The 16,649-nt window shown below is 26.9% G+C and overlaps 1 protein-coding gene across 1 annotated transcript in view; it reads left to right on the top strand.

The window, feature by feature from the left end:
- Spt-I (serine palmitoyltransferase subunit I) overlaps positions 1–15,461 on the top strand; it is a 35,777-nt gene extending 20,316 nt beyond the window's left edge. The window contains exons 7-14 of the mRNA XM_087149730.1: positions 926–1,055; positions 1,942–2,031; positions 5,305–5,412; positions 5,493–5,588; positions 7,983–8,079; positions 11,021–11,075; positions 11,159–11,279; positions 12,274–15,461. Of these exons, the coding sequence (XP_087005856.1) occupies positions 926–1,055; positions 1,942–2,031; positions 5,305–5,412; positions 5,493–5,588; positions 7,983–8,079; positions 11,021–11,075; positions 11,159–11,279; positions 12,274–12,444 (868 nt within the window). The 3' untranslated portion in view covers positions 12,445–15,461. The remainder of the gene's footprint in view (positions 1–925; positions 1,056–1,941; positions 2,032–5,304; positions 5,413–5,492; positions 5,589–7,982; positions 8,080–11,020; positions 11,076–11,158; positions 11,280–12,273) is intronic.
- The last annotated feature ends 1,188 nt before the right edge of the window (positions 15,462–16,649 follow it).

The following is a 16,649-nucleotide window of genomic DNA, read 5'->3' as shown; positions in this document are numbered from 1 at the left end:
AAATTTTTTTACTCATTTAAAACTTTTTAAAAAAGGGACTGCATATTTTATACAGTGATCACTGGCCAGTTATAAGTTAGCTCTATATTTGCCGATATTGCTAAGATAATGCTAAAGCCATTAGTTTTGTCTTTGCCATTGAATTCTGTAAATCGTTTTCTTACTTAGTTTTTTTTTTTTTTTTTTTTCAATCAAGATTAATTGTTTTCATTGTAAACATGGAAATCAAATAAATGTTACAAATGCATTAGATACTAATGCACAGAGATTTACTTATTAAAGGGAAAAGTAACTTTGAGCAGGATGCATTAAGATATGCTACTTTTATAGGATATTTAATTTGGGTTTTTTTTTCCTTGGCTTGCTTAAAAAAAGTAGACTTCAAAATTTTGGAGAATATTATTTTAATTTTTTTCAGTATAAAAAATTTAGCCTTTTTTTTTATTTTTTTTTTAAGTCAATTATGAAATATTTAATAGTTTTATTGCACTTCCTTGAATAATCTTTAAATTGCACCAGAAAACAGATATGGCTGAAAATTAGAATTCTTAAAGAAATAACTATATCTTTTTGCTTACATGTTAAGTTTCTGAAACTATGAAGTATATGTTACACATTATTAAGAAAAACATCTGTAAAGGTTTTTTTTCTTCCTTTTTTTCTAATCTGATTATCTGTAATTTTTTAATGCTCCTTTGTGACGAATTCTTTCTTCTAAAATTTTAGGTATTTCGTGATACAGCATATAAAAACAGAACAAAAAAATAAGTTTTTTTTTTTCTTTTTCTTTTTTTTTTTTTTTTTTTTTTTTTAAAGTTTGATAATGATTAACCAAATTTGAAAATGTTTGCTTACATTTTGCAAATTTTTGTAAATTTTATTTATATAGTATTTTTTTATCATTTATATAACTGGCTTATTTTAGTGATGAAGCTGTAAACTTTGCCATACAAAAAGGGCTGGTTGCATCTAGAAGTCAGATATTTTTCTTTAAACATAATGATATGGATGATCTTGAAAAACTTCTCTTAAATCAAGAAAAGTTGGATAAAATTGTAAGTTATCTTTTATCTCTTGTGTTTAGTCTCTCATCATATATTATACTGGCAGGAAATTAAATTGATCAATGTTTTTTTTTTAATATCTGAATTCTCTTTAAATCAATTAATTACATAATATGAGAAAGTATATTACTAAACTCTGACATTAACTTTATATCTAAAATTTGTCATTTTTATCTGTTCAAACAAAAAAAAAATTTTTTTTCATTCAAATCTTGGAAGCATGTATTTTTATTCTTTACTCTTTTTCAAATTAAAATGTCACAGGTGTGTTTTTGTCAGTATTGTATGTGAAAATATTATGTATGATTATTTGAATAATTAAAATTATTTTATAACTTTAAAATGTTTTATTTCGTTACGAAAGAAAAGTAGAGTGTATTTTCTACAACTAAATTTAAATTCATTTTCTTTCATAAGCACTTGATGTAAAGTTTGGTATGTTTCTAGGATTAATCAAATACCTCTTAAAAATGATGTCATTTAGATATACATTACATTTGTGTAATAAATAAAAAATAGTAATTGTTTTAAATTAACTTGTCCTTTGTTTGCACATTTAGGATTATACATAGTTTAAGCATGTATCTTAATAAATCTGTGTGTGCTGTATAAGTAGAATTGTAATAATTTAAGAATATTCAAAGAATTGAAAAGTTTAATGAGGGATAATGTATAAAAAGTTTAAATGGAAGAATACATGAAGTAGCATTTATTAAATTTTAAAATAAATCAACTTTAGAATTGCAGAAATAGTTTTTAAAATGTACCATATTGCCTTGTTGTTTCTTAAAATTATGCTACATTATCTTCAATTTACTACTTTTAAACAAATTTTTATTATTATTTTTTTGACAATACGCTTCTATGTTGTTACTAGAATCCAAAGAAAGCTCTGGTGACTAGAAGATTTTTAGTTGCGGAAGGATTGTATCTGAATAAAGGGGACATTTGTCCATTACCTGAATTGGTATATTTTCCTTTTATATATTTTTAATTTTTTATTGCAGATAATTATTCTCTAAAATTAAGTGTGATGCCATTTTTAAAGGTTATAATTTATAAATATAATGCAGCAATGTTCTAAGAATTTTCAATTCAACTTCTTAATAAAATGTCTTTACGTTTTCTCAAATATTCCTGAATGAATTCAAGTTAAGAGTTAAAGCTTGTGTCAGAAAGGGGGGGTAAACTTCAAGCAACATATTGAACCTAAATTAAAACTCGGGGGTGATTGTGCTCTGGGGGTACCTCAGAATTCCGGGTTTTTCATATTGTTCTTCCAGGTATAAAGTTCGGTGCTTACCTTTCAGTTTTACTGTTAAAAATCTCAAATTAATGTGATAGTAATAAACTCTCTATTTGTAGCAATCCTTATACTTCAAGGATTCTGACTGCACCACCCTTCGATGCGTACTGGTTGGAGGTTAGGAGCAGTTGGGGAAGGAGGAACAGAATGTGTGTGAGGGAGACAGAATTCTTTTCATCTCCTTGTGTTTTTGAAAATTCTTAGAATTTTGCAGGGTTGTAGGTTTCAGTTGTGCATTGCACTACTGACTATCACATGTTAGAATTTTCCCTGTCGAAATATTTCTATGTGCATACTTTGTGTTGTATTTATATTTGGCATAGAATCTTTTTAACCATTTTGTAGATCGCATTTTTTATGTAGACATTTTTTAACAGAAAAAATGGCAAAAAGGATCTAGAAAAAGACTGCAAGAAGAATTGTTTACTATATGGCATGTTTCACTATCAATATCTACATTTGTTGGATATTGATGGTGAAACATGCCATATTGTTAACTATTGTTCCAAACATTTTAAGGAGTCATTTTTTAAAGCACTTATAAATTCTATGTAAATACATTTATTTTTATTGTTAGTGTGCTGATGAGAGAGAATTATTTTTCCAACTTTGTGCAGTTCTTAAATTGAAATTACTGCAACTGTTAAATAAACCTGATCATAGATGGCTCTGTGCTTCAGGTTCTAGAGCATCTGCAGTATTTATGGGATGCTTTAATAATATTTATTTTTCATGGATTGTATTGGACAAAAAATTTTATGAAAATGATATAAAGGAAATGTCACCCAAAATATTCAAACTACACTGACAAAACAAGTATCTGACTGTTGATGGGGGGAAAAAATAATTGTTCAAAGACTTTTTTGTAGAGCAAAGAAAGACATTGTTGTTGTGTATCAATTTTTTTTTTGCCCCATTTCAATAAATGTGTCAAATTATTTCATGGCAATGAATAGCTTTTGCATGAGCTGCATGTTCAAATGTTTAATTTAACCTGACAATTTTTTTTTAAAAAAACGCACGAGCTTTTGTGCAATCTGAAGAGTTACCAAGATGTTTTGAAAATCGATCCAATCAAATCTGGAAATTATTTACCAGTTAAACTCATTTTCACAGGAATGGATGCTGCAGATAGCAATAATAAAACAGATTCTAGTGTTCAAGACTTTTTGAAGGTCCTGAAAAAAAGCTACTCAAATTGTGCATCATATATGCAGACAGAATTATCATTGAGTCAATAAAATTATCTGCACTCAATCCTGTCTAAAGAGGAGAGCCTGCAATTTTTACAGTACTGATGAAGCTAGGAGAATTTTTGTTATTTCAAAAGAAGACACATGCTGACCTAAGGCAGAATCAAACTGATGATTCTTATGCTTTTTTTTAAAGCAAGCCTATGAAGGGATTTTGATCAAAAATAATTGAACTTCAGGAAAGTAATGTCAAAAAATATCCCATTATTTCAAGGATGATCCAAGCTCTGTTAACATGTTTTTACGGACCATCAGTTGAAAGTACGTTTAATTTGATTGTCTGAAAATAGAACCTCCCTTAATATTGAATCAATAGACTATTCTATTGATTCAATATTAAGGTCAGTACTTGTGAGGTTCAAAAGATCCTGCACATGAACCAATTAGCTGTTCATGATTTAATTTACAGTTGGTCGAATTATTAGTCGAAAACTGTTCCTAATGCTGCTATTTATATATCTGAGAGCCATGTTGATTCTTCCTTCTCCTGTTCACAGTAAAAAGCACTGTGATTCTCAGAACACAGTTGCTTCTAGACTTTCAGAAGAATAATCTTTCTTTAAGAAATCTATATTAATTTAAAAGTTTTGTACCTTTTTCTTTCTCTATTAATACAGAATAACCTGTTAATTATTTTGAAATAGGATTGAATGTATTGATTTCGTAATTTTAATATCTAATTGTATGAAATGATTTATATTCCATATTGAAATACCAGTAATACTTTTGTAAAATTATATTTTGAAATGCATGGGAAGAGATGAATTTATTGTTGTACCTTAACTGATTTGACTTTATTTGTGTATTTAACGTTTTCTATCTATTCTGAATAAAGTTATTTTTTAGCTAAAATTATTTTTTGAAATATTAAATTTTAATAAATGTTAAGAAACTATTTATATATATATATATATATATATATATATATATATATATATATATATATATATATATATATATATATATATATATATAAAGTTAAAAATATAGAGAAACCATGGAAAATAATATAATAATATAATAAAGATTAATGAAAAGAGAAAAAAAAAATTTATTTTGAAGCCATAAAACAAAATAAGGAAAAGATATAATCTCATCCTCAACTCACACGTTTATATCCTCAAGAAGGAATAATGCCTTCTAATATTGTATTAATGTAATCAAGGCAAAATACTAATAGTTTTCAATACTAATAGCTTAATAGTAAAATAATAGCTTTCAATGACTTTTTCTACAATTATCACTAATGATTTTTACATATTTTTTAAAATCTCGATGTTTTTAATATATTATTTATTACAACCCGTGAATATCGAAATGACCCATTAATTAGAAATGATTTTTTACGTGCGGATTCATGTGATTTCGTTGTGAATATGCATGTTTTTCTCATCAAACTTTTTTCAGTTTTTGCTGTGAATTTCACTGTTTTTAAATTTTTTTTCTTTTAATGCCATGAACGAGAAAAGGTAAATGAGAAGTACAACGAAGGATGAATAAGTAATTTTTTCAATATATATATAGAATATTATCTATTGAAGAGAAAAAAATTATCAATACCCAAGTACTAAAAAAAAAAAAAAAAAAATACACTCGAAAAAAATAAATTTTAGATAATTTCTTCTTCCAGCAATCTGTTTACTTGAACGGATTTTCATGAAGCACATTTCTTTCTTATTAGTTGGAGTTAAAAAAGAGATTCAAAGTTCGTCTTTTCATTGATGAAGCATGCTCATTTGGAGTACTGGGAGAAACAGGACGAGGAGTCACTGAACATTTCAATGTTCCCGTAAGCTGGTATTGGAATAGTTCTACCAAATTTATATCCATTGTAGATTTATATCCATTAAATTTTATTTTTCATTACAGATAGATGATGTAGACCTTATTACTGCAACTCTTGAAGCTGCCATACCTGGTTATGGAGGATTCTGTGTGGGAACATCTTTTATTGTCGATCATCAAGTAAGGAATTTAGTTTTTTCAGCTGACATACCCATCTGAGGCATGAGCCACGAACGACTAATATTATGCAGTGTTGTTGAGTACATACCATCTCATATGTGTTCTTGACCATAAGCTTATTAACAATATACTTTCTTGTATTCTATGATATGCAGGAGATAAGTTCCTTGAAACTTCAAACATGTGTTCTGTTTAAAATTTGGGAAGGATGATAATTATTTTGTTTGTCGTGCCAGATGACATGCAATTTACCAAACCGTTTTATAGATAAAGCCTTATTAAATAACATAGATTGTTTGAAACATTATTTCTAGTAATCTATTAGATTAAAATTTGCTGAACATCATTAACATTTATTTAATACAGCAAAGGAGGCAACCATTATTAAAAAATTTTAAAAATAAAAAAACAATTTACAATATTTTTTGATAAGTTTAATACAAGCATAGTTTAAATCATATATAATTCTGCATAGACACATTAAATCTTGATTTTTTTTACGTGCCACTTGGCAAATGTAGTTGTTTGGAATGTATGCTAATCAATAAACATGATCCTGTGCTCAGGCACTTTGGTAGTGCATTCTGTAAAGCATGGTGCATAGCGTTTTTAAAAAGTGCTTAAAGGTGCTTATTTTCGTTTTTTAAAAGCCCTTAAAGGTGCTTTTTTCATTGGGTGTTTTTAAAAAGTCCTTGATATTCCCTCTTTCAAAATGAGATTTTTTCTTTAGCATGTTGATTTTTGCTTTGAATTATGCAAAAAGACACTGTTCGCATTGTTCTATTCAACATTTTCACAATTCACTCAACCCCAATCTACTTCCGCGTATTGTCAATCCGTAGCGTATGAAAACGCCTTTCGTTTTGCATGATTCGAAATTTCATGATTTTTGACAATTGTCAGAAACAATGCCAAAAGTTTTTTTTTTTGACATGACGGTTAAAACAAAATAAAACCGTCAATTGTCAAAAACTTTCCAACCCTGCCAAATTATGATATTTTTTTAAAGTGCTTGAAAATATTTTTTGAGTGCTTAAAAGGTGCTTATTTTTTTTTTTTTTTTTTGGAATAATTTGGCTATGCACCCTGTAAAGGTGTCACCCGATTTGTTTGTGAAAGGCGACTGTGAGTTTGTTCCTGGCAGCTGACTAAAGTAGTGTGTATGCACAGCAAACTGTACAATAAATCTGTTGTGGTTGTGATGTAGAAGTTTCGAGAGGACTACCTGTTCAGGCACTATCCACGTTGTCTGACCGAGGTCAGATGTGGTATTCCTGCCATGGTTGTTGAATGATAAAGCCTTGAATAATGGGGCTGGGTGCTTGCCCATGATAGTTTGGTATATGATCTTGTGCTTAAAGATCACATTTTTAGAGTGTTTACTGTACATGGAAACAATGTTGTTTTACCAGGAGCGGAGAATATTCAAATTGACCTGTTATTATTATTATTTATTTTTTTTAAGAATCTTATTTTCTAGTCACTGACGAATTTTGAAAGAAATATACAATTACTCAATGAGGGTGCAATTAATTGATAGCTTCAGTACAACTAGACTAGTAACTGACAAGATAAGAGCTGATAGGTTCTCCATTATGAAAAATGAAAATCTGTGAGAAGTTGAAACAAAGTCTATGTTTATGGCAGAAAACATGAGAAAAATAACGATGAAGTGTTGAAAAAATGGCATTTCTAATTTGAAAAAGAAAAAAAAAATTTAGCATTAATTGCAACACCTAAAATTCGTCTTTCCAAAATCTGGTTAAATAAAGACACTTTAGCATTCATGAAAGAGGATGACATTTCAAATATTTAGTTGTTACTTTGTCTGCAAGAAATAAAAACAAGCATTTCAACTAATCTCTGTAATACTTAATTTCAATAAAATTCTCAAGCTGGTAATTTTACTGAAAAGATGGTACTAAACTTTGTTGTGCGTTACTTTAACTTACCCTGCATAATTTTAGCAAACAATTTTTAAATTATTTTTCATTGATTTTAATTACTTTTGATTTGAGGAACTTCTGTATTATGTATGTCAGACACAAGATTCTACCAATAATTCTCGTTTTTTTTTTTTTTTTTTTGTATCATATTTCTAAGTTTTCCTTTCATTTTCCAGTTTTTGTTTTATTTCTAAGGATGTTGAAAATTAATAACACTATCAAAAATTTTCTATTCTACACTTATTAATGTCTATAAAATTAAATTAAAATCAATTTTAAAACTGAAGTTTTTCCTAAAATTGAATGATAATTTTTTTTATTTGTATTAGAATCTGAAGGTAACTATTTTGTACTCTTATAAACTATTATGATTAAAAAGCTGTATTCAGTTAATTTTTTTAATAAATTATTTCAAAAATTAAAACTACAAAAATGACTTTAATTGCAGCGCTTATCTGGTCTTGGTTACTGCTTTTCTGCTTCTTTACCTCCTTTGCAGGCTGGTATTGCCATAGCTGCATTAGAAATTTTAGATTCAAGTCCAGGTATAGTTATACAATGATTTTAACTATTTCCTTATAATATTTTATTCCTTTTTTATTTTTTTAGGTAAATCAGTAATTTTTTTATTTGTTATTTTTGTAGAAGCGTTGATAAAAAAAATTGTAAATAGCTTTTTCATTTAATAAAAAGTTTTGGAAATATTTTTAAATTAAGTTTTATTTATACATACATTTTACGTACTTACACATGTAATAAGTTTTACTATAATTTTAAATACTTCATTTAATTAGTTTTGACTATTAGTTAATGTTCGAATAAATCATAAATTATGAACTTGTATTTTATTGTTTGTTAAATAATTAAAGGAAATATTATTAACTTTTATTTTAATAATATGAAGAAAACTGTTTATCTGTAAATTTGGGGGAAAACTATGACAGATTGTGGACTATTCAGACAATATTGAAAAATTACAATGCTTATTTGGTTGTTGTGTCTCATACCCTCCAACTGCTACGGAATTTCCGTAGTTTCAGAAATCTTCTTTTCAGACGGTAGTAAAATTAATGTCTTAATATTTTAAAAAAATTAATTTTAGCGTAACTTGTCCACTATTACTTATAAAAGTGCAGGCCATATGGCTAGATTCTTAAGTTCTGATAAAAGTTTTATGAGAGATCCATTTGCTTTAAAAATTTCTGCTTTGGTTCGCTACCACTAGAAAGAATTATTTTCAAAATCTTCATAAGTTGGAGGGTATGTTGTGTCTTAAACATTTAATTTGAATGCTCTGTAAAGTTATGTGCTAAAATTATTTTTGTATTCATTTTACTATAACTTAAGTTTTTTTTTTTTTTTTTTTTTGCTGTTTTTAAGTTGTAGGTGAAATTAAAACTATGTATTTTTCTATTTTAACAAAAGTATGTTTACATAATTTTACTATGTGTTAACTTAAAAGTTATCAAAAAATGTTTGTGTTTAAAAATTTAAATTTATAACATTAGTAATTAAGAAGAAAACTTTTATTTTGTGAGAGTAATTAACAATGCCCTGTTTATTGATGATGTGCCCTACAATACATATGTTACTTGTATTACAGTTTGGAAACTAAATATCTGCTAATATTTCAACATTTCCATAAAAACAAAAAGTTTCAAGGGAAAGTTGTGATTTTGGAATAACTCTCTAACATTAATAAATTTGCAGAATAATTGGAATTATACTATTTTTATTTTTGATAAAAAGAAAAATGTTTGCTTGAAAGTTTTCAAGAAAAGTTTCTATGAAATTAATACTTAATTCTCATTTTTGACTGCTATAAAATTGTTTGTGGTCCAACGAATTCCTTTGGACATCCATTTTTTATTCATTTTTATATTATGATAATCATTACTAAACATCAAATAACACAATCATTTTTTATTTCCCTTAGCAACCACACTTAAATCACAGTCTGGCCATCTTGCTTTCAATATAAGTACAAACAGTCTTAAGATTCTCACGTCTTCTTTGTTTTTTCAAGCATTTATTTATTTCCTTTCTGATCTCTGGGCAAAATTAAATCTGAAGCTTATTATTATTACTAAATGAAAAGACATTTTTTTAAGTGTTTCCTATAGAGTTACGTTTTCATTAAATGAGTTTTAATCAAAATAAATATATAAATTAAAAATTTATTTAATTCATACTTATTTTCTCTAGTGCATACTCTAAAAATTGTCTTACAAATTTCAATCACAGTTAATGCAGTAACTATCTCATACTTTATTTCCTTATTTCAAAACTTTCTCGATTGCAATTTTTTTTTTTTTTTAATGTTACTATCTTAAAATGTCATTGGGTCTAGTTTTTATGGTAGAATAATGATCGTTGTAATAGTGTTGTTCTGTTGTACATGTGTGTTTTCGTGTAGAGGCACTATTGCACATATATATATATATACTGTCAAACTCTGTTGTAGCGAACATGGTTTATAGTGAACTCCCGTTTATAGGGAATGAAATGTTCGCTCCCTTGCCTTTCTATACACGTATAATATTTTTTGTAGATATGATGAATCAAAAGAAGAGAGGAAATTGGATATTTTGAATTTTTTCTGTCTTCGACTGATTTTTTTCATTTTTTGGTAATTTTGAAATGTCTACATAAAATACATAGACCGATTTTAAAAACCATCTACTGAGTGGAATGTAGCCATAAGTATTTTTTCTTGTTTGCTTCTTCTATCTCAGTTTCCCATCCCTAAATAAAGGCCATCCTTAAATTTTTTGTACTCAAGACGACGAGTAATAAAAAATAAAAGTTAACACATTTTTTGTTACTCCATATTGTTTTTTAATCATTTTTGTATTTCTTTTTATTGGTCATTTATTTAAATAAAGTGTAATAAGACGGAGCAGTTCGGTAAAATGAGTTACAATTGTTTGCAGTACGGATATAGTGTACTCCTGGTTATAGTGAACCAAAATTTTGGTCCCTTGAAGGTTCACTATAGCGGGGTTTGACTGTATATTAAAGATTGTTTTATATAGAGAGTATTTTTGAAATTAGCATATCTGGTCACGAGAAATCGCAAAATAACAGGTTACTCCTTTTATAGGGGCGAAAAGATGCATTATTTTTAGCATGAAAAAATTTTTGATGGTCAGACTGAGAAGCAACTCTCAGTCCTAGAGCCCAAAATTTTAAATAGTTCGTAATGGAGAATTAGAAGCATGGGAAGAGATCCATAGTTGGCAATTTATCGAAAGTATTAATTACTATTTTGATTTAATTAAATTTAGATTGAAAAGGATTTTAGAAAAAATTATTTTATGAAATTAAGAAAATATTAAAAGCTAGGAAATATGTAATGCCTATACTAGCATCACAGATCAAATTTATATCTAGTTATTTTGTGAAATATAATAAGTTTTAGCAAAATTATCAATGAACCTCTGTTTGGTGTTAGGTATTATTTTTTATTTAATTTATTTATTTTAGATCTTGTAAGAGACCTGCAAGACAATTCTAAAAGTATGCAAGAAAAATTGGAAAAGTAATTGTATAATAATTTTTTTAACTGTCAGTAACCTTATTTATCTTTAAATTTCCTACAATTCGTTTATCTATCATGTTTAGAATTCCAGAGCTGGTGACTAAATCAGTGGCTATTTCACCCATCAAGCATCTTTACATCTCGAACAAATTCTCAAAAAGCTCTGTCGAAGATAAATCAAATTTAGAACAAATAGTTTCTTACGTAAGTCTTTTTGTTTCATCTTATTTTTAAGTATACCTGATATTTTCTGCTGTATTTACATTCTAAAGTACTTTGGTTTCATTTATTTGTTTATTATTTATTATGTTTAATGTTACATTCAAAAATTTAAAAGGAAACGGGAGAATATTTTTCCATTTGAATAGTTTTCTTTTATTCCTGATGCACCGCCTTTGTGTTTGTTTTCAATACGTCTGATTGCGAAAAACGAGCAACAATTATATTTTAAATAAATGGAAAGCTTAAAATATTCAAAATAATTCGAGGCATTTATTATGCGTAATGAAAAAATCTATACCTGTCAAACTATAATAATTAGTAGATAACATTGACAAATATTATTTCTCCTTTTTTTTCTTCTTCAATGTCCTTTCTTTATAGTTTGCATTATTTTTTAATGTGTTTAAGGTATATTGTTATGAAATATACAATCATTTTAAACTTTTTTTATTACATTTAGATTCTGTAGGTGCTCTTATTAAAAAGGATGATGAAATCAGCTTATGGTAGTGTGTGGGGGGGAGCAGATATACACATTTAAATGTAATGTAATTCACACCCTTAATGTGATTAAAATTAATGTTCACATTAAATATTTAAGTTTTGAATTTCAAACATATGTCTTTCTTTTACAAGTCGTTAAAAGTTTAAATATTGATTGTTGACCAAATCTATCTCAATTAAGACTATAACAACAACTGTCTGCCGATAAAATTATGAAATAACATCCAAAGTTACTCCTGTTTCTTTCCACATTCATGTCTTTAAATTTCTTGTAACTCTATAAATTAGAATTCATAACATCATTTAAAGATACCAATATCTGTATTTTTTTTTTTTTTTTTTAATATTTAAATGTTGTTAATAATTATAAATCCTGTCTATGCAAATGAATTGCAACAGTTATTGTGATTTTTATAAAGAACCATAAAGGAGTTATTTTAAATTTTCTAACATATTTTTCTTTTCTCATCAGGCCATGGATAAGGGAGTTGCTCTCACTCTTGCTAAATACTTAGACGCTGAAGAACATAAAGTGCCACAACCGAGTATCCGTCTCATTGTCACTGCCATTTTGAATGAGGAGGACATTAATTTAATCATCTCTGTTCTTTCTGAAGCTTGCAAAAATGTATTTCATAGCTAATAAATTCAATTATTTTATTATTTTTATATCCTGTGCTAATGTTCTGAATTATAGAATTTCATATTTTTATATTAATATTTCTTAGTTGTTTGCTTCTTCTGCCTTCTTTCACCCGTTAAGGACTGTGCATACGGCATTTTATGTTACATCATTTTCATGAAAAATTTGTATGTGTTGCATCTTGCCTTCTTCAATGAAACTATGTTAACATTAATTATTGAATGTAGAAAAAACATTGTCTTTAAAAATTCAAAATTTAATTATTCATCTTTTTTTTTCTCTCTCTCTAACAGAAAATATATATATATATTGTTAAAAACAAATCACAGTAAGAAATTCTTTTAGAGGAAAATCATTTTTTATGTAATTTGTAGGATACAGTCATATTTGTTCAATATAATGTATATATTTTTTAATCATTATTTTTACAATATGGTAACTTACAGTTTAAGCATTCTAAAAGGCGTTAACTTATATTTGTTTTAATATTTTACTGCATTTTTTATCCAAAAATTCTCCAAATTGTTTTTTTTAAAAAAAAAAAAAAACTTTCTCCTGCCACTTCCACACAATTTTGCCACTTTCTCCTGATTTCCTAATTTCATTAAAAATTACCCTGGTTTTTGTAAAAATTACCCTGGTTTTTGTTTGCATGTGCAGAATTCCCGTATTTAAAAAAGTTTCTGGAAAAAAAATTGCTATCATATATCATAACTTTTTCTCAGTCTTTTACTTGCTTGAGTATATAAATAAGTAATTGCTAACTAATGAAGTAAGACTCATTTATTGTAATCAGTTAAAAGCTTTTCTTTTTTAAATATTTTAATGCTTTTCCTAACTTTCTATTTTTAAATTAAAGACATTGTTATAATAATTTGAAATGAATTAAATATCTATTACTTTTCAAAATTATAATTTCAAAAAGAAATATACTAAAAGCAATTTTACATTCAAGTCCATTTAATGTCAGCTATTAATGCAAAGTAATGCAGTCAATTTAAATTTATATGAAAATGTTTTTTTTTATTTTATTGACTGGGAAACCCCTAAAATTCCCAGTGCTTAAATATTTTTATATTATAGTTTATGCTATAAAAATTAATAGTTTGCCTGTAATTCCTATTTCGTTTAATTCTCTGAATTTAACGAAATATGTTGTTCCATTTTGCAGTAAAATGCTTTTTCCGATTAAGTTAAATGTGCCAAGTCCACTTTACTCTGTCGATTTGAAAGCTAGGGTGTACAAGTCTATCATGAGATCTATGTGAGCACAACACAGTAAGTATTGCCTTGTGCTTCTAACCAGTGTGGTTTATTCAACAATGGGACCATTTAGAATTCATATATTGATACTAATTTTTCAGCATATTAAATGCATAATAATTTATTTGATTTCTAAGTTGTGTAAGCAAAAAAGGATAAGAATTTTCAAACACCAACTGAAGTTCCTTCTATCCTCTAAAGATACTTGCCACCTTTCCCCCTCCGTCAATTACATATTAATGTCAGCTGAGTTCAGACTTACACCATTAATTTTTGATTTTGAGTGAAATACTTAATTTTTGAATGTATTTAGTATCCTTAAAATTTAAAACAGTTTTAAGTATCTGGATTTTTTTTTTTTTTTTACCATCTCTGGCTCTATTTTATAGATTCAAGTAAAAGGCAGAATTGTTTATACCTTTTATGTTACCTAAAATTCTATTTTAAACAAAGTAATGTGATTTTTCATTGATATATTTGTTTATTAACTGTAATTAGAAAAAGTTCGTTAATGTTTGTCAGTTTTTTAAACTAAGTCTTTGATGCATCTACTATGAGTGACTTTTTTTTTTATTTTTAAGTCATATGGAAATAAGAGATAAAAATATAGATTATCATGCATATATATTGATGGATTTTCGGAGCTGCAAAATTTCTTTTTAAGTAAATTTTTAAATAATAGATAAAGTTTTACTTTTTGCTTAGTGAGTTAATTATACAATTTTATAGTGTTATACAATTTATAGTTTATGTTTTACTCCTCCGCCTCCCCTATAATATCAATGTAAATAATAACTACATTTCCAATGATATTAGTCTTTTTCTAAAACTTACCTTTAAAATAGATTCTTATTAATTCAATGTATATTATTCAGTTTTTGTTTTATACTATATTCCATTACTTATTATTAAGTTATTATTACATATCTATAATAAAATTAAATATGCCTTGTTTTTTCATTTTTAATGTGTATATAATTATTTAAATTATGTGAATAAGTGAAAAAGAAAAGATTTTTATATTCTTTATTTGAATCAAGGTCTAGTCCATTTATATTCCATAATTTGGTGTTATGTACCGTCACAATTATTGCTTTTCATTTGTGTAGCAATATAGTTTATATTAATGCTTGTCCAAATAGCTTTCAATTTGTTGATTTTGAAGAAAATAAATACTTGTATTTAAATTTATACTTTCTTAAAATCATCATTAAAAAGCCTTTTTCGTTTGTTTATATAATTTTATTTAATATTTTAGTTTCACTTTTAAATTTAATTTTGTATCAGAAAGAAAAAGCTATTCCATTCCAATTTTTTTGTACTTTACAAGTTGTTTACTTTTTATTGTAAATAACAAAAAAATTTCTATTTTTTTTTTACAGCACTTCAAATTAAAAATACAACTTATTAGTTTATAACTATTTTTACATTTCCTACTTCTAACATACCAATTATAATTTGGCGTTAAAAAAAACTTTTATTATTTTTGATAAAACTGAAAATTTTATCAAAAATAATACAAGTAATGCTCTCTAAATGATCTTTCGATTTTTAGAAAAGTTATTTTATGTTGATAATGAAAGTCAGATTTAGTTTGCCCCATGTTTGTAGATTTTCTTTGTCAAAAACATTAAAATTTTCGATAATTGCTTCATGTTTTAAAATTCACATTCACATCAATTGTCACAGAATTAAAAACTGTTGTATGTTATTTTAGCCTTGAAGTACTTATAATAAAATATTTTGATGCTCAACAGACTGAATATTTTTTTCTTGTAGTTTAGCTTTTCTTGCACTAACTTGCTTCAAATTTTGTAGGTTTTGATATCTGTTAAAACTTCATCAAAAAGTTGCTTGTTTTTCTGTTTTTTCTCTTTACTTTAAATAAAGGAACTTTAACTGAAATTTGTTCTAAAAGCTTTTATTTACAATTTATCAACACATCTCTGATTCTTTGAATTTTAAACAAGCTGGGCAACAAAGAAATTTGGGAGTATGTTTAATGGGTATTTCTGATGAAATATTTACATGACTTGCCGATTTCTGCTTTGCACCTCTTTCTATTAAGCTCAATTATCTGAAACCTACTAATAGAAAACAGTTTATAAACTAAAATTTTAAAGATCTGATACAAAGTATAAAATAAATCTGATTTGATCTCAATTAACTTATTTTTTTCAGGGCACAAGAAAATTCACTTGTACTTTTTAAAAATAAAATATTTTTATGTGTTTAAAAAATATTGGCAGAGATCTACATTTTGTAGAGACTTTTCCCTTGCGTCTGGCTAACCAACTCTTTTTCTAATTTTGATAAGACAATATTTACAACAGTTAGGCAGAAAAGTTTGAAGGCTGACACATAGATGGCGGTGTTAAATCCGTATGATTTTTAGTTAGTTCTAACTTTCGAAAGACACATGTATAAATTTGTCAGCTGTTGGACAATTAGTTTGAGAGATATATTATTTTTATTGAAGCAACTTTTGTTAGTTTAAAAACAATGGATAAAAAGGAATTTTGTGTGTTAATAAAGCATTGCTTTTTAGCGGGAAAAAAAATACTGTTGAAGGCAAGGCTTGGCTTGATAAACATTATTCGGACTCTGCACCAGGAAAATAAACCGTTGAGAAGTGGTTTGCTAAGTTTAAACAAGGCGAAATGAGCACTGACGACGATGCACACAGTGGACGCCACAAAGAGGTTGTTGCCGACGAAAACATAAACAAAAGTCTACAAAATAATTTTAGATTAGCGTAAAGTGAAATTGATCGGGATATCCGAGACTAAAGATATCAAAGGAACATATCGTGAATGAATATTTGGGTATGCGAAAGCTCTGTGGGGATGGTAGCTATCGACCATGTCAACCTTCATCTATTAAAAGGTACCCCGACATAGAGTCGAGTTAACATGTCGTATATACTAGTGAATTGTAGTTGT

Source organism: Parasteatoda tepidariorum, chromosome 8 (genome assembly GCF_982258835.1).
Source record: "Parasteatoda tepidariorum strain Cologne lab strain chromosome 8, Ptep-v5.0, whole genome shotgun sequence".
NCBI lineage: Eukaryota > Metazoa > Arthropoda > Arachnida > Araneae > Theridiidae > Parasteatoda > Parasteatoda tepidariorum.
Note: the sequence above shows the minus strand (reverse complement) of the source record. Positions and strands in the feature narration are given on the sequence as shown.